At 42.9% G+C, this 22,646-nt stretch overlaps 1 protein-coding gene across 5 annotated transcripts in view; it reads right to left on the reverse strand.

Moving 5' to 3' along the window:
- FARP1 (FERM, ARH/RhoGEF and pleckstrin domain protein 1) overlaps positions 1-22,646 on the reverse strand; it is a gene marked incomplete at its 3' end in the record, with an annotated part of 283,703 nt that overhangs the window by 96,030 nt on the left and 165,027 nt on the right. For all 5 annotated transcript variants that reach the window (XM_079779461.1, XM_079779459.1, XM_079779457.1 and 2 more), the window contains exon 3: positions 4,334-4,438. In XM_079779461.1, the coding sequence (XP_079635587.1) occupies positions 4,334-4,438 (105 nt within the window). The remainder of the gene's footprint in view (positions 1-4,333; positions 4,439-22,646) is intronic.

The raw sequence follows: 22,646 nt of genomic DNA on the forward strand, positions 1-22,646 counted from the left end.
CCAATTAAGACTTAGCCCTGGCTTTTCCAAAATGGGCTCCCTACGCCAGCCCCTGGGTGCTTTTCGGGCATTATTTCTGCTCCCGTGCGCTTTTCTCTCACTGCATTTCGGGGTAAACTTTTATTTTATATATACATGAATACGGGTTACACACACACATATATAAAATGTACACGTTATAAGTGTACAGCTCACTGAATTTGTACAAACTGATTGCACCCATAGAACCAGCACCGAGGTCAAGAAGCAGAGCTTGCCCAGGACCCCAGGGGCCCTTCGTGTACCCTTCTGCAGTCTCTTACACCGTCCAGATCCATTTGTCACAACAACCCCGTTTTAAATTTTATGAAATTAGATCTCGGGCTGGAATTTTGCTATGGACAGGGAGCAAAAGATAGATATATGGTAAGCCTGGAATGGTGATTGAGAGAGCATGGCTGTAGTTAGACAGATTCGGCTTAGAATCCCAGCTCTAGCATTTCCTAGCTGTGTGCCTTTTGGGAACACGACTTAACCTCTTTAAGAAAAGGGATTTATAACGGGCCTACCTGGAATGAATAAAATACTATAAGCAAACCGAATACGATGCCTTGCACAGAGTTTATTACTCTCCAGAGCAGGTGTTGGCAAATTAGGGCTTTCTGTATTGTCAATAAAGTTTTATCGAAACGAAGTCACATCCACTCATTGTTTCCTGTCTGTGGCTGCTTCTGTATTACAAGGGCAGATATGAATAGTTATGGCAGAGACCCTCTGGCCTGCAAAACCTATATGTGGTATTGACTAGCTGGCCCTTTACCAAGAACGTTTGCTGGTCCCTCCTTTAGAATGTGAGCCATGTTCACTGTGGTACCACAGGGACTGGGATGGTCTGGCATGTGGTAACCACTCCTGTGGATGCTTTTATTTGTATTATATATGACAAACACTATTTCTTTATGTCATCACTACTGGGTTTTCTGAATTTGGCAGTTGAATGTATTCCTAAACAGTACTAGAAGGAAGTAGTGAAATCATAAAAATCAACCCTGATAAAATGAAAGAAGTCAGCCCTGGAGATGGCCAGGGAGAGCAATAGGTTTGTAAATTCTAGCAAAAAGGAGCCCGCACAGATACAGCAAAAGGCACTGAACTCGGAGTCAGAGGAACAAGACCAGAATCCGAGCTCTGCTATTAGCTAGTTGGCTGACCCAGATTGGGAACAAGGCTCAGAGTCTCAGTCCCCTCACCACTAATTTACAGTTTAGGAAGGCAACTCCGGCTGGATCGGAACAGGGCAAGGCTATAGTCGAAAAAGCCGTCAGGACCCTGCAGTAATTCAGGCAGGGTTGTCAGAAAAAATGAAATACCAGATCTTCAAGGGCTTTGAGAATCACTATTTTCACATAAAACAAGTTTATGAAACAATGTTCTATAGAACTTGCTACACCATATAGTTATTATTTGTTTCCTTAATCTGTCTTCCTGCACTTCTAATGGAGACCATAACTACTTCTTGCTGTCACTTTAGATCACATGTCTTCTACAGGATGAAGTGTGATGGCTGACACAGTGTAGGCACAAAATCATTCTTAGATGAATTAATGAACCTGGAATTACATCCGGCCCCTCGAAGGTCATTTGCCACACCAGAAAAAGGACCGGGAGTCAGGGAAGTTTCAATTTGACGTAAGCACTAGAAAATGGGCAAAGGGTATTTAGAGGTAGGAATACATTTAGAAAACAAAATTTGAGCCCATTTCTAGGTACATGACAGATTCACTCATTCACCACCTACCTCCTCTCCTCCTCCCCTGCAATGCTGCTTCCCTTGCTCGACGGTTCCCTCTCCGGTTCTTCTCTTTCTCTTTCTCTTTCTCTCTCTCTCTCTCTCTCTCTCTCTCTCTCTCTCTCTCTCTCTCTCCTCCGTTGAGGGTTCGTCCTTGTTTATTCATCCCTTAAACGCTGGTGTACCCCTCTTGCCTCCTATTCACGTCCTACTCTCTCATCTAGTTCCAGAGCTTCAATTGCTATTTAACATAACTGTAGGGTTCTTGGTTTTCAGCTGGGACCTCCTTCCTGTGCTCCAGGAGATACACCTACGGGTACTGCCCACTGGACATCTCCATGGGCGCCCACTCCTTGTGTCCCCGTGGAACTCGTGTCTTCACCTCTTCATGGACACCGTCTCTCTGAGGCTTTGCCTCTCCAGGGACTGGTGCCACTGTCCACCCAAATGGCAAAGTGGGGAAACCCACCAACACGGGGCCCTCTTTCCCTCACACGCCATTCCATTCAGTCATATCCCTAACCCCCCCATCTCTTGAATTCACCCCCCTCACCCCCCTCCAGCCCTCCCTGTGATTCTCCCTCGGTCCAGTTTGCACCACCGCCCACCTGAGATGCTGGGAGCTCCTGACAGCTTTGCTGACTCCAGTCCTGTTCTTTCCCAATGTGGCCACAGTTCTCTTTCTAAGCCATACATGGCTCACATAGTGTTCCCTTTAAAACGCATCCAGAGTTTCCCAAACGCATTAGCTGGGGACAGAACGGTGCCACCCAACACCACAGACGCCAGCTGCGTGCGGCTACTGAGCACTTGGAATATGGCTGGTCTGTGTCAAATACACACCAGATTCGAAGACTTAGTGCAAAAATATGTAAAATATCTTATTTATAGTTTTGGCATTGATTACATGTTTAGGATATATTAAACTAAATAAACTTTTTTAAAGTTAATTTTACTTTTTAAACCATAACTACTAGAAAATCTGAAATTATGTATGTGGCTCCATTTCATTTGGACAGCAATGGGACAAAAAGTCCTTACCTTTCAAGCACCTCTCTCTCTCTCTCTCTCTCTCTTGCTTCCTTCACCAGAGCCCTCTCCCCCGCACTTCTGCACTCCATCTGATTTGCAGGCTGCTGAATGGACCACCCAGTTTGGCAATATCTGGGGCGATTTCCTGAACACAAATGCTGTTTGCTGTCCCCACTGTCCAATGTCCCCTGGCTCCAGTGCAGCACCTGTCACCTGCCCTGTACCGGTCACTGAATAAACTTGATGCCCTGCCTGGGTTATACAGTCTCTGCATCTTACTAATATTGGATCTCCAACAAAAATTCTAGGGACTCAGCAGGTAATCAATGAAAGAATGAAGAGAAATGCAATCAATGAACTTATAGTCTAAAAGGGTGTCTAATAAAAGATAGATTCAGATATAGCCTAAAAGGTGACGTTAGCCAAAAGAGACTAAAAATATAGTATATATAACAGTAAGCTATGTTGTAAAAGAACAGTATGACATACAGGGTGGGGCACAAGTAGGTTTACAGTTGTTCACATGGAAAATAATATAATAATCAATAAATAATAATATAAGAATAAACTGTGGAGGGCCTGTGGAGGGGGATGGGGGTGTGCTGCAGGGGGTCAATGGGGGAAGAAAGGGGACATATTGCAATATTTTCAACAATATAGAATTATTTTAAAAAAAAGAATAAACTGTTTTTGCGTACTCACAACTGTTAACCTACTTTTGCCTCACCCTGTATTTAGGAAACTTTGATATAGTCAGACTGATGGATTAGGCAATATGTTGGCCATGAGTGCAAACATAAAAATGCATTAGAATTTTCACTACAGCATCCTTCGTAACAGAAAAGATTGGGGACAACCTGTGTCCCATCATTTACAACAGAGCTGGTAAATTATGGCATATACATTCACTGGAATGGTACAAAACTATTTTAAAAAGGAGGAAATGAATCCTATGTCCTGAAAAGGAAAGATCTCTGTGATATATTAATGAGGCAAAGTATGAAAAGTATACAAGTGTGTGTGTGTGTGTGTAGACTTGGATCAGAAGAACTTAAGAAACTGGTAATGGTGCCCTGACCGGTTTGGCTCAGCGGATGGAGCAACGGCCTGTAGACTGAAGGGTCCCAGGTTCGATTCCGGTCAAAGATATGTAACTTGGTTGTGGGCACATCCCCAGTAGGGGGTGTGCAGGAGGCAGCTGATCGATGTTTCTCTCTCATCGATGTTTCTAACTCTCTTTCCCTCTCCCTTCCTCTCTGTAAAAAATCAATAAAATATATTTTTTTTAAAAAGAAAGAAACTGGTAATAGTCCCGGAGGGAGAGATGAGGGAAAGAGTGAGAGGGAGATAGCCTTCATGTGTATTGTCTTTGAATTTGGTAATGCTGTGCACACCAAAGATTTAAAGATTAAAGCCGCTTTCTGGGTATTTTTCCTCTGTATATTTCTGTATGGTCAAGAAAAGACCCTGATTACTCCCTTCTCCCAAGTCAAACAGATAATAAAATAGCAACATCAACATGGCATCCCCTACCGTGATCTTCTTGTGGTCAGGAAACTCGAGGCCAAAATAGTCGCCCTCCACAAGGTTGAGGTGGTTGCAAACTGCATCCAGCAACACTTTCCCCGGGGCTCTTTGCTGGGAAGAGAAACAAGAGGCATTACTCCCTCCGACACAGGCAGGAGCACAGAGTCCCCAGACACCGCTGCCTGCCACACACACAGTGTCCCGTTATTCACATCTTGCATTAGTGCAGCGATTTTCAACTGGTGTGCCGCAAGAATTTCTAAAACATGTTAATACCTGACCAGTTAGTCAGGGCACTCACCTCTTTTCCCTTACATTGTCAAATTAAAAAATGACAACAACAGCTGTCTGGTGTGAATGAATCAAAATTATACATATTTTTTTGTCAGATTGGCAAAAAATATAATTTTTTTGGTGCGCTGCAGAATATTAGTAATTAGTTTCTGTTTATAAGATTAAAAGGCTGAAAGTTGCAGCATTAGTGTGACATATTTGCTATAATTATTGAGCCAACATTGACACATTACTATCACCTAAAATCCACTGTTTACATTAGGGTTCACTATTTGTGTTGCATAGTTCTGTGCAGTTTGACAAATGTGTAATACCATGGATCCACCTTAACAGTATCACCATCCCAAAAATCCACTGTGCTCTGTCCATTCAACCTTTATCTCCCTCCTCCTTCACCCACGGCAACCATTAACCTTTTTACTGTGTTTGTAGTTTTGCCATAGAGTTGGAATCACAAAGTACCGTATGGAGACTTTCCAGATTGTCATCTTTCGCTTAGCAATGTGCATTTAAGCTTCTTTTATATCTTTTCCTGCCTTGATAGCTTCATTTCTTTTGACCACTGAATAATATTCCATTGGATGGACCACAGTTTGCTTATTCATTCACCTATTGGAGGACACTGTGGTTGCCCAAGTTTTTATAATTATGAATAAAGCTCCTATAATTGTGTGCAGGTTTTGTGTGGACACCAGTATTCAACTCAGGATCCCACTGAAACCCTGCCCTGTACCTCTCTCCCCAGGAATATGGTAAAATTTCAGGCTTTCTTCTCTTGGTTATTATAATACTCTGTGCATACTCTCATCTAGTCTACATGTAGACTACACATCTATTGAAAGGAAAGGCCATATTTTATTAATCCTGTATCTACAACGCTTACAGACCAACCAATTTTGTTAAAATGAATGAATAAACAAATCAAGAAAAGTTACTCATTCCACAATATGATATAAATTAAAGAGCTATGAGTCTGTCTCCCTGATTAGGTTCTGAGTTATTTATTCACCTTTCTATTGCTTTTGCCTAGCAAGGCATCTGACACTCTAACAATGTCTGTTAAAATCAACGCTGTGCATGTATGTTCTATACACTGAATCTATAAGCAAAGAGAATATGATCTATAAGGACCCATTTTCTACCCTAAAAGCTTAGAATCATACTCCTTGGTTTCTCTTCACTATCCAGCAGACTTCTAGTGACCCACTAGTGAAACAGACCCAACTCCACCTCACAGATCAAACACTGAAAGAAAAATATTTCAAAGACATGATCATCTCCAGTTACTGCTTTTCTAGTTTCACCTCCTCTCTGAGAAGAGCAGAGCATCTGAGGAACCAATTAGTAACCCAGGAGACCAGAAAGTCCATTTAGCCTGCCCCAGCGTGGCCTGAGGAGCCATCAAAGGTGCTTCAGTGTCCGCAATAAAGCACCTTCTTTTTTAAAAGAAAAATTATTGATTTCAGAGAAGAAGGGAGAGGGAGAGAGAGATGGAAACATCAATGATGAGAGAGAATCACTGATGGGCTGCCTCCTGCACACCCCACACTTGGGATCAAACCCGCAACCCAGACATATGCCCTGACCGGGAATCGAACCATCACCTCCCAGTTCATAGGTCGACCCACTGAGTCACAAAGGCTGGGCCTTTCTTTTAAAACAGATGCCAATTTATGCTCCCATAATTCCTCATCATTGAAATCCAGAAGATATTCACAGCCATCTAATGGCATGTAATATTCTCCATGGATAATTCCAAACTTTAAAGCCAGGCTTTAGACTTTGAATGCCTGGTCCAAGGGTTACTGGTAGAGTCATTTTACTTGTACCGATGGATGGCAGGAGTAACAGGTCATTGAATGTAACCCATTCTCTTCTATCAATCATACCCCACCCTCTGCTGCCCACATACACCTGCATTTATCCAGTGGATTTAAGAGCCACATGGATTACTGGTCACCAATCTTATTTTTCCTCTCTTTGGGACACACCGTGCCCTAACCAGTCATGCTGAGAGCACTTGGGAATTCCTCAGCCAAGCTAAAGCAGGGTCCTGAGTTCAAGTTCTCACTCCTGCCCCCAAAGAGCTACATGAGTAACTGACACAGTTCTTTGTTCTAGACCAGTGGTTCTCAACCTTTCTAATGCCGCGACCCTTTAATACAGTTCCTCATGTTGTGATGACCCCCAACCATAAAATTATTTTCGTTGCTACTTCCTAACTGTAATTTTGCTACTGTTAATGAATCGTAATGTAAATATCTGTGTTTTCCGATGGTCTCAGGCTCCACTAGCAGGGTCGCCTAAGACCATCGGAAAACACAGATATTTACATTACGATTCATTAACAGTAGCAAAATTACAGTTAGGAAGTAGCAACGAAAATAATTTTATGGTTGGGGGTCACCACAACATGAGGAACTGTATTAAAGGGTCGCGGCATTAGAAAGGTTGAGAATCACTGTTCTAGACCCCCCTCTCTGCCTGGTAAAATCTGCAGGCATTAATAAGAACATTATAAACAAAGGCCCGGGCCTAAGAAGTTGTGGAAGCATTCCTATATCATAACATGTTTGTTAAAGAGAAGACCACAAGCCAGTTTCAACAATCCTTCTTCCTCACAATTCTTGACATTTCCTATTTGTTGAAAAACAAACTATCAATTATCTGACCAGCTGGCAAGCACTCACATTTCCAAAGAATCCCTGGAAATAAGTGAATTTGAGAACTTCATCATGAGACTTTACAATTCCATGCTGGAAGTCCAAACAAACAAAAGAATCAATATACAATGGATGTTTTTAAAGACATGCTGTTCAACTAAGTGCCTTATGGAACCCACAGGCGAGGGGGACTTTTCCACATGAACGGAGTCAGCAGAGCGTTTTGTGAATGTATCCAGCATACATTGGTAAAAATAAGGGGCTGGAAATAGATGCCTGGAATCTAGTTGATAAATGATACGAGTCTGGTCTCAATTCTTAACAATTTCCTTAAAGTTGATTATGTTGTATAAATCCTTTGTGTGAAATGATTTCTCGATGATGCCAACATTTTTATATAGGGAGAAATGAATTTAGAGTTTGAATGATATTATAGCTCCTCACCATCATCATAAAACAGATGCCTGAATTTCCCTATGAATGCTGGTGATATTCAGGGTGCATCAGTAGAAAGTATTTATAAGGGTTAAATGCAACCACTCCATGACAATTTCATGGGTAAGTGGCCCTCAGCATTAACACCCCAAAATGTGCGTGGGCACAATGGTCGAAAATGCTCCCAGACATCACAATTCCAAAGCTCAAGGACCCAGTTCCCTTTCTTCTAGGAGCTGGGGTAGAACTGCCTGGGAGTATCCATGCACAAGGGCTAAATTCTACCGAGAAAACATCTTGGAGGAGGGAAGAAAAGTTGCGTCCTCATTCTTTATGAAAAATTATCCCTCTATTTCCTCTTCCTTTGGATTTTCTCTATCAGTCCATAACACTTCTCTACACTCATCTCCAATGAATTTCTGAGCCTCACACTAAAAGTAATTCTGTTCAGAACCGTATCACAGAACATAAAATGAATAGTGGTGGTGACGGCACAGCATTATGAATGTACTTAATGCCACTGAATTATATACTTAAAAATGGCTGAAATGATCAATGTTATGTTATGTCTATTTTGCCACATTGAAAAAGAAATGCAGAGGAAAGGGTGGGGGGAAGGAACTGAGGAATAGGCTTCACATGATAATCAACCGAGGAGGGTCACTCACAATAGAATCTATTTACTTCACATCAGATCTTAAAACAATATTGAGGGGCTGGATCTGGCTCAAGCAGAGTGGCTGTGAAGAGGAGCCATCACATGGGAAGAGTGTGTGAATATCCACACATGTGCACTAATACTTCTCAGCACAAAGAGCTCTTCTGTGTGTCTGGCAAAAAAGTCATAAAATAAACATTGGTGGACGTAACCACAAATTATACATTTGGTGCAGGCTCTGCACTGAAAACTGATGCTGGGGTTTAAAAGCTACCAATCCACTAGCCCCTTATTGCTGAAACGAACGTGCAAGTCAGTCAATAAAATCTGAATGGGGGTAAAAGTGGCAACGGTATAGATTAAACTGGGAGAACAGAAAGTAGAGATCCTGAGGAAAATTCAACTGTAAAGGGATTTTTTTCAAATAGTAACTTACTTTCATACACACACACACACACATACAACACCACACACACTTATATTATGGCTACATAAGCTGTCATATATAAGGAAGGAAACCAAGTTATTTAGTCATCATTTGAAAACCTGCATTTGTTAGTAATGGTTTAATATGAAAGGGATCTTATGACAAATGAATCAAAAACATTGTCCCCAAGAGTTTGAAACGGGAGAGGGCAGGCCTCGAGGATTCCCACAGCCTCTAAGAAACTGTGGCCCCCACACACTGCCAGCCTTGGTTAACATATTCTCGAAGGGTACTCCCTCACAGAAAAGAAGCCAGGTGGTAATAATGTGCTATGTTTGAGAGAGCAAACCAGAGTACAACTACATAATCAAATGTTACCACCTTCTTCTCATTGGCCACTTTTAATTATGCTCCAAAAGGCATTTGAATTTTAATCTAGTGGACAAATAAATTGGCTGATTTCAAACTGTATGTCCCTTGGCTTTTCACGCAATCCTACAAAATTAAGTTTTAGGAGGAGGTGTACATTCTTGGGGGATGTCTGGCAAGCAAGCACTGAATAATAAACAGTATGAACATTCACATACAGCTTCAAGCTATTAAAAACTGAACCAAAGTTGCTTTCATTTATGGTGCTTTTAAAATATGTCTGTGCCTTCGGGTAATTTCTGTCCCATAAAGTTTTATGGGGGAGTAGTTCTTTTCCTCCTCTAAAAGAATAAAGACACAATTCTTCATGGGTTGGGGGTGTCTTCTCCTCCCTCTCTAAGGGTCTGAAAAATGGTGCATCCCACTGAATACGAGCTAAGGTTCTGCCTTTCTGAAATAACCTCATAGACAAATCTATCAAGATGACCTTTGACCAGGTTTATAAAATCTGCATCTGCACAAGTTTCAGAGAGCTCTGTTTTGGGATCAATATCGCCATGGCAACCAGGCCATGCTCTCATCCAGCAGAAGGGAAAGGTGTCTCTCAAGGGCCTTGGCCCCCTTTCTGCCACCATTAAAGCTTATTAGAATATTGTTCGAATCCCCATAATTCACTAACCTTCAACATGTCTGATCTTAGGCCGTTATAACTGCAGATTTCCTCAGGCTCTCCGGCAGTGTGCAACCAGGTGAGTTGGAGTGTTAATAACTACTACGTTTTGAGGCTCCTGGGGTACATTTATCAAGCAAGTTGCCCTGTGCTGGTGCTGTGCTAGGTGCTGTGCTAGATGCTGAGGGAAGGAAATCAATAAGGTAAGTGCCTCTTTCTGAGTTGGGGTGGAGACAAATAAACAGGCAAATAAGAATATATGGTAAGTGCTATGTTAGAGGAGGGGGGTAGGTGAGTGAGTGAGCATTTGCTCTCTGGCATCTCTTCTTAGAAAAACCCTAATCCTCTGGGACCAGGATCAGGGCTTTACCTTATGACCTTACTTGACTTTGCTCCAAATCCAGCCATACTGGGGATTAGGGCTAGAACCTATGAATTGGGAAGGGGCGGGGGGGGGGGGGGGGGGACCACAGTTCAGTCCACAGCTCATGGAGTCATGAAGGACTAGAAATATTATCTACTTCCTAGGATCAATGAAAACTATATAAAGCAATGACCCCAAAGTGTTTGGCAAAGAGTCTGGCACACAACACAAGTTCTCTATTATTGCTGCTGCTACTGTGATGGGGAAATGTTAGCTTACAGAATTCATGGCAGGCCAGTGGGTTGACATTGAAGAGGAGGAGGTCCATTTCCCGGCCTCAAAGGCATGCCTCAGCATTGCCACAGAATGCAAAGCCTGGCTACCACACCTACGTGCCGTGTGACCATGTTCCCAAGGGCAGCGTCCACACCTGGGCCCCTGCCTATTCTGCCCTAGAATGCGGCTGGAGGTGGCTCCAAACAGCACTTCCCTGATTTATGGACCCACTCATCATCTGCGGACCTTGATAAGCCGCAGGTGCTGGGGTGGTGCCTGAGGATCTGAATTTCTAACAGGCTCCTTCCTGCTGCTGGTGAGAAGCCTATGCTTTGAATGGCAAGGTGAGATTGAAGTGATACAGCCGCAATCCAAGGAAGCCTGAGGAATGATGTCTCCCACCAGAAGCTGCAAGGGTACCAAAGGGACATTGGCCCTGACGATGCCTTGATTTTAGACTTTTAGCCTCCAGAACTGCAGGGACAAAGCACTTATGTTCTGCACTGTCCCTTTCAAATAAAGGGATTAAAACAAATGAATAACCCCCAAAGCAGATTTGAGATAAAAATTCTGGCCTTCAAAACTTCTCTAATTTGACAATCAAATATATTCAACAAGTAGTGGACTAATTATGGGAGGCAATTCATTTTTCCTGCTAAGAGGTGTTCCTCTTTTTACTATTGTTGCTTTGGATGTGAATGATGCACTATAACTGAAGCTCTTTTTACAAAACATTCTCTTTTGAGATGCTTCCACAGGGTGAGGTAGGACGGGTGGGATTCAGGCTCAGCAGTCACACAGCTCACACCGCTTCCACCTCCCTCCACCCCCCTCAGCTGCCCATCCAGGGCGTCACCTTCCCTGCCCCTCTGCACACAGTCAGGAGCTATCAAGCAAGTAGAAGTTCAAGGAGAGTGCAATTTGAGAAATCTACAGGAACCCACCTATGTGTCTGTAAAGCACATTTTCTTAGAAATTTTAGCAGAAGGCCACTGCTAGACCAGACTCAATATAACTGATGAAAAGAATGTTGGGCTTGTGGCTCAATAGGGCAGACTGAATACATGCAGCTTTTCTCCACAATACCCAGGAAGCCTGCTTAAACTAACACTCAAATAATGAAAACAGGGGAAAAGGAATAAATTCAGAGAAAATGAAAGAAGAGACAGCAGGTGAGAAATTTCTCCCAAATTCTACAAGATGACAGAGGAAAAAGCTGACATCTAATTACAGAAGACAGGAGAGAGAGTCACCAACAGGAAGCAGCCAAATTACGCAGAACTCTCCAGAAAGTCAGAAATGGGAGATGCCAGGTACTTTCGATGATGCAGAGTAGAGTAAAAAAACTTTTAAAAACACTGTAATTTGTATCCTCATATAGCTAAGAGTTTACAACTTAAAAATAAAACCCCAGAAGGTTATAACAAGGAACATTTGGATAACAAGAAAGAGCTGTTAAGAGTAAAAATAGCAGAGCAGAAAGAAAACTTGCAATAGAAGAGTTTAAAGATACAGTTGAAAATTCCTAGAAACTAAGCCCGAGGACAAAGAGATGGCAACGAGGAGAGGACAGGAGACATTTAACGCTCAGTTCGACTTCCAACACTTGAACAATGTGCCTTCTGCACAGGGAGACCCACAAGGGGAGGAAATGATGCAAGAATGACATAAGGATCTTAAGGGTTTAACTTTTTAGATTAATAAAGTTAATACTGGCCGATGTGGTTCAGTGGTTGAACATCGACCTATGAACCAGGAGGTAACGATTTGATTCCTGGTCAGGACACATGCCCGGGTTGTGGGCTCCATCCCCAGAAGGGGGCGTGCAAAAGGCAGCCAATTGATGATTCTCTCATCATTGATGTTTCTAGTTCTCTCTCCCTCTCCCTTCCTCTCTGAAATAAAAAAATATATATTTAAAATATATATAATTAGAAATAAATCTTTAAAAGACAGAAATGGAATAGCTGAAATGTGCGAGATGTTTCTTGTGTTGTTTGCCCAGCCTTCAGTGACCTGGAGCGGCTGTGTAAGATAATCATCACTAAGAATACAAACTCTGGGGGCTGCCTTCTTGCCAATCCCATGGCAGTATGACCTTGGGCAAGTTACCCTTTGGGCCTCAGTTTTCTCTTCTGTAGAGTGGGAATAATGGTTGAACCATTTCATTGGGGTGTGGTGAGGATTAAATGACAGAGCAGACATTGAGCTCTTAAGATGGCATCCAGTACTCAGTAAGCTCTACTGGGTATTAGCGATGCAGGAGGAGAAGGAGGAGGCAAGAAAAGTACTCAAAAGCCAAACAGCAGACCTGGTGGTAGCCTGGTCAGCACACGGTGTGATCACGATGGTTGTGCAATGCCAACCAGAGCAAGAACAGGAACTGCAACTTTAAAACCCAAGTCCGGGGAACTGGGACAAGGCCTGCATTCTGGAAGGATGTAGCTAAACGTTTAGGCCTGCCCATCCACTGGGTCCACAAGCACAGCGATTCTTTCTCCTGGCCGTGGCTCCAAGGGTGGCCACGCTGTCTGCCAGGACACACTGTGCTCCTTGTTCCCCTCTGCACGGAGACCCGGCGTTCAGAACACTCATTAAACACACTTCAGATTGGATTTCAGAGTCCCGACTCCAGGCCAAGAGGAGAATGGGCCCTTTCAGCTCCTGCGCTGTCATTTAGCTACGTTAAAACCACAGCGTCATTCGTACAGAACCGCCCTTCTTCCTTCACGCCAAGACTGCGCGATGTGTGTGTGCATGTGTGCACGCGTGTGTGCATGCACGTATGTGCGTGTGCACACACACTCAGTAGTAGTGGATTTCTATTGCTATCTTGCAAACGTGTAATGTAAAATGTCTATGGAGAATTCAGCTATTCAGAATGGCTTAATCTGCTCTTGATCTTGAGCAATTCATTGTCTTTTAATCACTTTTAGAAGCAGATGAGTAAAAAAATTCCAAAATTTACCAAAAAAAAAAAATCTTGCATAACCTCCTACTGCTTTAAATATCCATCAGGCAGGGAATAAACTATCCCACAAATAATGAATAAGGCCAGCAGAAACCAGATTATGACTCAAGGAAAGCATTACACTCTTCCCAGCAACAGAAGAATGTGTGCATTTTCCTTATGTCTATTTCGTTTGGCACTTTTCTCTTTGGGTTCAGTGGTCTAATTAAACCTCAAAAGTGCATCAGCCTGCTGGGCCTGAACTTTCTGAAAATACACCTGCTATCACACACTTGGCTTCCAACATTAACATTTCAAGGGACAATGTAAGGTAGATACTTCAGTGAATTTAGCTTAGCGTCTGAACAGCAAGGTAAAGACTGTAGAACAAAGCCACCCAAGGTGGCTCCCGGTTCCCGCCTTCCCTCCGGCTCTTCTACCATGTTTTTGAAGTACAGCCTTCCTCCAAAACCCATCTCTAAGGTTCTTGGAGAACCTCTAAGAACATTAAATGAAAGAAAATTACTATGTTAGATGTTAACAGACACTTTAATCCGGAAACATTTTTAGTGTTTTTCAATTAGTCAGTGGGGAGAATGGGAACAGGGAATTTAAAACTATTTTTATAGCGTAAGGCTTTTAAATTCGAAAATATGTAAATCATGGCTTTCAGGTTCCTTTAAGAATTCTTGGCTCTGGAGCACCCAGAAAACCTCAGAACCAATACTCTCTACTTGTCATTCTTTTTCAGATACTTTTCAGGTGTCATGTTCTGTTCACAGTGGAAGTGACTGAGGTGGGAGTGGGGTCCAGCTCCAGGTTTGTGTATCTGCAAGGAGGTCAGAGTTGTAATCATAAAGTTAACACTTCTCTTCCTTTAAAAAACTGGAATGTTCAGATTAATGTAAGCACACACTAGATTTAGGGGAAAGAAAACTTACAAATAAGTCTATAATAAAGGTACAAGAAGCATATGCAATAAAGACAGAAAGCAGATGATACAGAAAGTAGAATAGTGTCTCCCAGGGCCTGGGAGGAGGTAGGGATGGCGAGTTCTTATTCAGTGGGCACAGAGTTTCAGTTTGGGAAGACAGAGAGAGCCATGGGGATGGATGGTGGTGACAGGTGCACAACAAGATGAATGTACTTGTTGCCACTGAACTGTATACACTTAAAAACACTTAAGATAAATGTAAATTTTATGTTATGGGTGTTTCATTACAAAGTTGAAAAAATTCAAAAATTATGAAAATCTATTGAAGGGACTGGTAAATTGAGGATAGGGGAGAGTGCGAGAGAAAGTCAAGCACCATAAAAAGAATTTTCATTATAAAAATAGAGGGAAACCTAACTTTTGCATCTCTTCCAATAAATGAAGCTATTACTATTAGGTATAAAAATGTATGAGATTACATGTGAGAGCAGCACAGAGTGAGTTTCACTGGGCCATAACTTCGATGCCTGGTTTGTCACTTACCATCTAAGTGGTCTGGGCAAGTTAAATAAATGGCCTCCCGGGGCATGGATTTTCCCTCTGAACAATGGAATAATAATACCCCCAAAGGAAGTAGCTAGGATAAGCAAATGAGATGAAGACACATCAAGTGCCCACATTTAGAAGGTTCTCAATAATCCACTGTGAACCATTACACTTCATTTTTAATTGAAACCTTTGCCAGGTTATTTCCAACATTTGGTAGCTATGCAAACTCCCTCTTGAGTATTTTTTAAGCCTTACTACACTTTAACCGCTATAAAATAAAATGTATCCTTTCCCTTATATTCCAGTACCTTCTGATGAGGGCGTTGAGGAATGAGACAGTGTCTATAAGAGAAAGTGGTGGGTGGGGGTTAGGAGGGCTCTGTGATGATCAATGAACTGGAAAAACCACTAAAAAGCAAAACAAGATGTGTTTACTGTTGATGACAGTCCCTTCCCACCAGCGCCTTGCTAGAGTTAAGACAAACCCTAAGCACACAGACCCTAGATTTGCGAGAAAAAGAAACGAATAAGTATATAGCAAAAGCATGGAAAGCACATCCAAAAATACTCTGCCGGAAGGACTGCCAAGAGTCTGAATTAAACACATTTTTCCTTTAAGTATCAGACAACAAGCCCCTTGAGTGCTAATAAACCGCAGTGCTGACAAACACGATCATTCTGCATGGCGTACGTCACAGATTCTCTAAGTTTTTACAAACTTAATAGGAAGGAATGCTGATCAGCAGCCAGGATTTAATTAAGGAGCTAGTTCTAGCACAGCAATGATTCTGAGGGGACTCTGAAAATCAGGTTCACCTGGAAACTTCGGATCACCCACACCCTCAAACGCCTCTACGCATGGCGTCTCACACGCAGGAAGAGTTTGGGGGAGCATCGCTCAGTGATTTTGATTCACACCCACAGCCATGGCACACGAGAACCTTGGAAACCACTCGGCTTACTTTTTATAACATTCTCCTCAAATTCACCTGTTGGAACACCTTGATGAAATGTTTTCATGACAACCTCCTTGTATTTCTCTGCTGCATTTGACCTCGGTCACTTACAACTACTATCTGACTTACCACATAAAAAATTCCCAAATAGCTTCTCAGCTCTATCGGAAACAGTCATCTTCTACTAAATCAGATGTGTCACTTCTCTGCTCAAAACTCAGAGTAAACGCCAGAGTCCTCACAATGGAAAGCAAAGTCCCGGGACGTTTACTCCACCCCATGTCACCTGTCCAAGCTCATTTTGGACAGGTGACATGGGGTGGAGCAAACGTGCTCTGCCTCATGCTTACTCCGCTCCAGCCACACAGGCCTCCTGGCTGTTTTCTGAGCATATCAGACACACACCTGCCTCAGGGCCTTTGCACGGACTGCTCCCTCTGCCTGGACCACTTTCTCCCCGAGAAATCTTCATGGATGAGTCCCTCACCTCTTTCCAATCTTTACACAAATGTTGGCTTTTCAGTAGGGCTGACCCTAAACACCCTACTTAAAACTGTAATTTGCCCGTCACATCTCCATCCCCCTTATTCCACTCTATTTCTTTTCATTTTTCACTTTCACTTATCACTCTGTAGCATCCAAAACAATGTATTTCTTTATAGTGGTTCTTATACGTGGCTGTCTTTCTCTGATAGCCGGCAGGCTCTGCTAGCACATGGATCTTCATCTGTTCTGTTCATCAGAACAGCATGAGACGCAGTGGGTGCTCATAAAGATTTGCTGAATGGATGAATGAATGGAATCACTTTAAACCTACAATTCTCATGGAGAGACTACAATAGCACAGCCTTTAACAAACACAACGATAAGCTGGGGTCTAGATGCTAAAGCCAATTTGAATATATTTTTACTTCAAGAAACTGTTGCTCAAACAGCTGACAGCTTCCAAAAGCCATAAAAGCAAGTCACTCATGAAAGGCCAACCATAGGGAAAATGTTAAAAGGAAAATGAGAAAATAAAGAATGACATTCTACGGATCAGGAAACCTTTGTCAAGCTGGCAACAGTACACAAGACTGGACTGGCAGGGAAAGTGTCTCTTCACCAGCGTTAACTGGCCATGTGGCCGTACCCCTCAGGTGCCTTTTGCAAACAGAAAATGTGAACTAACAAGGAGGGTTTACCCTATATAATAAAAGGTTAATATGCAAATCGACCAAACTACGAATGACCGGTCGCTATGACATGCACTGACCACCAGGGGGCAGACGCTCAATGCAGGAGCTGCCCCCTGGTGGTCAGTGGGCTCCCACAGGGGGAGCATTGCTCAGCCAGAAGTTGGGCTCACAGCTGGTGAGCGCAGCAGCGGTGGCGGGAGCCTCTCCTGCCTCCACAGCAGTGCTAAGGATGTCTGTGAGAGGGCGCAGGCCAGGCTGAGGGACCCCCTCCCCTACCCTCAGTGTCCGAATTTCATGCATCGGGCCTCTAGTGTTCCTATAAATGCTTCTGGGGCCGTGCTTTTGGGGGATCCAAGCCATCAGCTCCTTTTGAGCAGGTTCATTAGTTTACTCTTGCGTGATTATTTCAAAATGTGGTCAAGAGGATGATGCCTTTGGATTGAGCACATTCTCCTGGCTCAGTGCAAACGCCTTGTCTTAAAGCCGAACATCCAGCAATCACCATTTTAGTGACACTTCACCTTCATGGAGTGTCACCCATGCTCAAAGTTAACAGGGGGAAAATGCAAATGCAAGGTAGGTAATAAAAAGCACGGGTACGGATGACACCTTTTAAATAAAATTCTGCCCATTATAAACTTATAAACGAAATTTAGTAACAGAGTCAGCCTCCAGTGACCGAATATCAGCACTGGAGAAAAAGCCATGTTGGAAAACATACAGATGTTTCTGGAAAGAAAAACAAACCAAAAACAAACAAACAAAAACAAACAAGCAAGCCAAGCCAAGCAATTCAAGGCTGTCTCTGAAAAGTCTCCATGATTGCACAGCATTCACAATGTTCATCTGTCCTGGCGACATACAGCAAGGATGCAGGCCACTGAGAACTGAGTGTGTCCCCTCAATAAAGGTGGCGTTACTCAAACTGACAGCATTCTAACAACAGTGTGCAGTCACTGAATGCATTACGCCCCAATTTATAAACAATTACATTAGTGCTAAAAACAAGTCCAACTAAAATACTGGAGGGCAATAAGTGTGTTTTTGAAACAGATTCCATCATCTGCTGAAAATTAAATACGCCCTGGTGGAAGAGGCAGAGTTCACAGGTTTAACTAGAAATTGGATCGTCAGACTCAGTTCTGGCTGGAGAGAGGCTGGAGAAAGATCTAGTTTTCAAGGTGTTTCACCATCTAATTTCTTAGTTAATCATGCAAGATGACTTTAACATATTTAAACAGTGATGCCACGTGCCAAAAGAAAAACGAATTGGAGCCCCTTATATACTCCTGGGTAAAAGCTAGCTCTCTATTTTACAAACTCACTGTGAAATGACTTTCTGTTCTCTGTTCCTTAGAGGCATGACTTAGTCCCAACTGCGCTGAAGCAGGAGAGAGGACTCAGGACTGCAGGTTTGTAAAAGAAAACAGGGAACAGATTCTTAGAAATGGCAAGTGGGATGATGGTTGTCAGGGGCAGGGGGGAGGGGGTGTTGTTGTTTGTTAATGGGTCTCGAGTTTCGGATCTGCAGGATGGAAAAGTTCTGAGATCTGTTTCACAACAATGTAAATATACTTACCACGACTCAACTGTATCAAAAATGGGTAAGATGGTGAATTTTGTTTTTTTCTTTAAACCATGATTTAAAAAAGCAAAGAAAGGAACTCTAAATGTCTAAGTAGCAGACTGGAATAGAATCTTTCCTTCATGATACTATAAGCCAAGTGGGTTTATCACCTGCATGGAACAAAAATATAAAGAGAAAATAAAACACTATAGACAGGCGATACTCATGCACGCGAATGTTCTTTTGCGTGTGCTTATTCATTTCTGAGGGAGCCATTTGTGTCTTTATGTTTGATTTTCATTCATTTTTCAAAGAAGACATCTATTGATGGATGGTCCAATGGAAATTTTCAAAAGCATTTATTATATCTTTAACAGCTTCATTTTAACTCCATGTGCCTCCAAGCCTGTCAGGCAAAACTATGAAAAGCAGCGATAAAACAAGCAGTGTTTTCTCTGCTGAAATGCCCTGCGGCTGTTTCAGGGTATTAGGAACAGTGCAGCTTTCAGACCCTGGTGGTTTCAGTTTTTACTTTTTTTTTTTTTTTTTTAAACATGAGACATAAATTGCACTTCACCAACTCCCCAGCCACAGATTCTTTCTGTCTGACAGCTCTATCGAGACCAACTTGGAAAATCTATAAATATGAAGGTAAATATTCTTGAGAGATCTGAATATGTGTTAAGAAGGTATCAATGCTAAGCGAAATAAGTCAGAGAAAGATAAATATCACATGATCTCACTCATTTGTGGATTATAATGAACAACATAAACTGATGAACAAAAACAGATCCAGAGACAGAGAAGCATCGACCAGATGCTCAAACCTCAGAGGGAAGGTAGGGGAGGGTGGGAGTAAGGGGAGAGATCAACCAAACGACTTGTATGCATGCATATAGGCCTAACCAATGGACACAGACACCAGGGGAGTGAGGGCATGAGCGGGAGGGGGGCGGGGAGAGGGAAGGAGGGATGGGAGGATAAGGACACATATATAATACCTTAATCAATAAAGAAATAAAAATAATAATAAAAAGAAGGTATCAATGCCTTTGACACACATCTAATACTGAGGTGAGAAACCTGACTTTGAGTTCACAGGTACAAAATCAGCGAGAGAGACAGGATTAGCATGTCCCCGGCTGCCCCTAGACTTCATTTGGAACCCTCCACCCGGAAGTCAGCATTGGTTCACAGTGAAGAAGCTGGACGAGTGCTGGGAAGACTGTTTAAACCCCAAATGGCCAATGAGGCAGGCAAGAGCCTCCACTTTTAGCAACATCGTATGGATACCCCAGTACCAGGAGCAGCACCTAAGAGTTAGAGAGCCAGTAACAAAGGTCAACCATTTTAATAATCAAATCAGTAATAAGTTGCATATAAAGCTGAGTCCAATGATATTGTAAAAAAAATTAAATATATATTCCTAGAAGTACTGTGTTCAGTACTCATGGGAATATGAGTATAGGCAAGAAATAATTTCTCCCATTTCAACATCAAAGGCATGAACTCAGCACCTGATACAGTAGACTGAATGTATGTGTTGTCATGCCCACCCACCCCCAAATTCAGATGTTGAAACCTAACCCCCAACGTGACGGTATTAGGGAGTGGAGCCTTTGGGAGGTGATTAGTTCATGAAGGTGGAGCCCTCGTGAATGGGATTAGTGCCCTTAGAAGAGAGCCTCCCAAGACCTCTCTTGTCCCTTGTACCATGTGAGGCGGGTTCTTACCGGACACCAACTCTCCAGCACCTTGATCTCAGGCTTCCCAGCCTCCAGAACTGTGAGAAATTCATTTCTGTCTGAGGCAGTCTGTGATAGCAGCCAGAACTAAGACCCCTGGGTGACTCTAACAAAACACATTTTGCATTAGAAAAAAAGTGTGGGAGAGCCTGTACCCATGTTATTTGAAATCTGACCATCCAGGAAAATTACATGTGCTATTGTCCTTCTGCAGAGAGGTAACTGCTGAAATATGGAGGGATTCATGAGAAGTAAGGGCCACCCAGATCTAGCAGGTAGGAGAAATAGAAGCCAGCAAAGAAACTGTAACCTCAGAAAAATTTAACAACTTTCAGTTCTTCACTGCCTGAGAATAGCACAAGGAGAGCAAACCACTCCAAGTGTGGTGGGCAGTTAGACAGGCATGAACAGAGCGAGGACCAGAGCCAGGTACAGAAGGTCACCAGGATGGAAAGCTCTGGGTGCCTAGCAACGGACAATTGTAGGGTGGGACCTTGCCTCCAGGGTGACCTTTCCACCCCTAGCCTATCACTAACCTAGAGATAACATCTAGGCCTCAGTTGTATTTCAGCTCCAGGCCCAGAAAAGCAGCAAAACCAGACAAGCCATGGCAGAGGACAAGGCTGACCTCAGGACCAGCTGCACTGAATAATGACCCCTTGCCCTGGTGCTGGCCATTCAATCAGTGGAGACTCCCATCCTGAAAGGACAAACCTGAACACCGCTGAATATTCTGTAGAGATCCTCCCCTAAAATCTCCACCCTTAAAACTCTTAGGAAAGAGGACCCAGCTGCTTTCCCTCCAGGGAGCACACCATGCCTTCCCCACCCCCCTCCCCTCATCTCCCTCCCCTCCCACAGACTCCCAGACATGTCACCTTTCCCTCCCTCACTTCTGAGCCTCAAGGGCCCTCCCTTTACCTCTATGACTTGTTTCCTACGCCCATTTCTTATACAAATTACTTCTACCTCTGTGACTTGCCAAATAGATGTTCTCTTATAGTTTGAGTCTTGGCTTTGAATTCTTTCCTAGCTAGAACTCAAGTACTGAGGTTGCTGAACCCACGGGTCTAACACTTGGTACCCTTCTCGCCACACCCAACAAAAGGACAGAGACTGCGGATGCCATCACCTCCAAGCTCTAGAGCAGCCAACCTTGTGGCTGATAATGGTGAGTTATTCTATTGTTCCAGCCAGTAGAAACAGGGCAGGGCTAGGGCTCAGAAGGCTAAGCAAACATCAAAAATTACAGGAAAGGAGATTTTTAGCTTAGAGAAAATGAATCTTCTAATATAAAAATATTCAACAGCCTAACAGTGTGTCTTGGAAAGAAATAAGCTGCCACCTCCAACAGAGTTTAAATATACATTGGATAACAGAGAAGATGCTAGTGTTAGGAACAGTGTTGCTCTCTCCTGCTTCATTCCTGGTGCTTTTTCTTCCCAAATCCTAGAGATTGGTTCTCCTGCTTTGCCTTTTAGTTCTTTTCTTACTTATAGGTGGGCCCACGGTTAGATTTGGGTTTTTTTTCACGGTTCTAAAATATAATATGAGGCAGGAGATTCGGTTTCTAGATAAGTAAAGTTCTCAGGTGCCATCAAATACTAAGATACTGGGATCCAGTGGGGGAACAGAAAATCACTTGAAACTATATGGTTGGATCGAGTGCGCAGAATAAATGGATCTATGAACTAATGGTTATTGACATGCACACGTACGTGGGTTTGTGTGTACATGCCCACAAAGTAGTTTCACAGCAACATTTGCAGATGGCCTAGTGATCTGTATCTCAAGGACTGATCTTGTAGGAGACAGCTGGCTTCTTACCCCAGCTGGTATGGGCTGTCAGTCCAGGTAGAAACACTGTGCTGATGCTTCACCAGCAGCCAGGACCCAAATCTTCCCACACCTTCTTTCACACATACCCCCACCGAAATAAAACAATGTTACCATCACTATTTAAACAGCACTCAGAGAAATTTGCCGCTTTTTTAGGGGAAAATATTCCACAAAGTTTCGTTAAATCTGTTTAAAATCTACAAGAGGTGACAGAATTGAAAATGCATGACATCAAAGAGACATCTGGGGAAAAAGAATCTAAAGATAGAATTAGTTATAAAAGGAGTGAAGGGGGAAGGGGGTGGGGGGGAGGAGCCTGCAGTCTGGGATTTCCCAGAAACTGGATCCAATTTTGGCTGAGAAGGAAAGGAAAGGAGACTATCAAATGAACTGTTGTTATAGAAAGAATAAATGTTTTCTATTGTTCCCAGTTTAAAGAAAAATG

Source organism: Cnephaeus nilssonii, assembly GCF_951640355.1.
Source record: "Cnephaeus nilssonii genome assembly, chromosome: 8".
NCBI lineage: Eukaryota > Metazoa > Chordata > Mammalia > Chiroptera > Vespertilionidae > Cnephaeus > Cnephaeus nilssonii.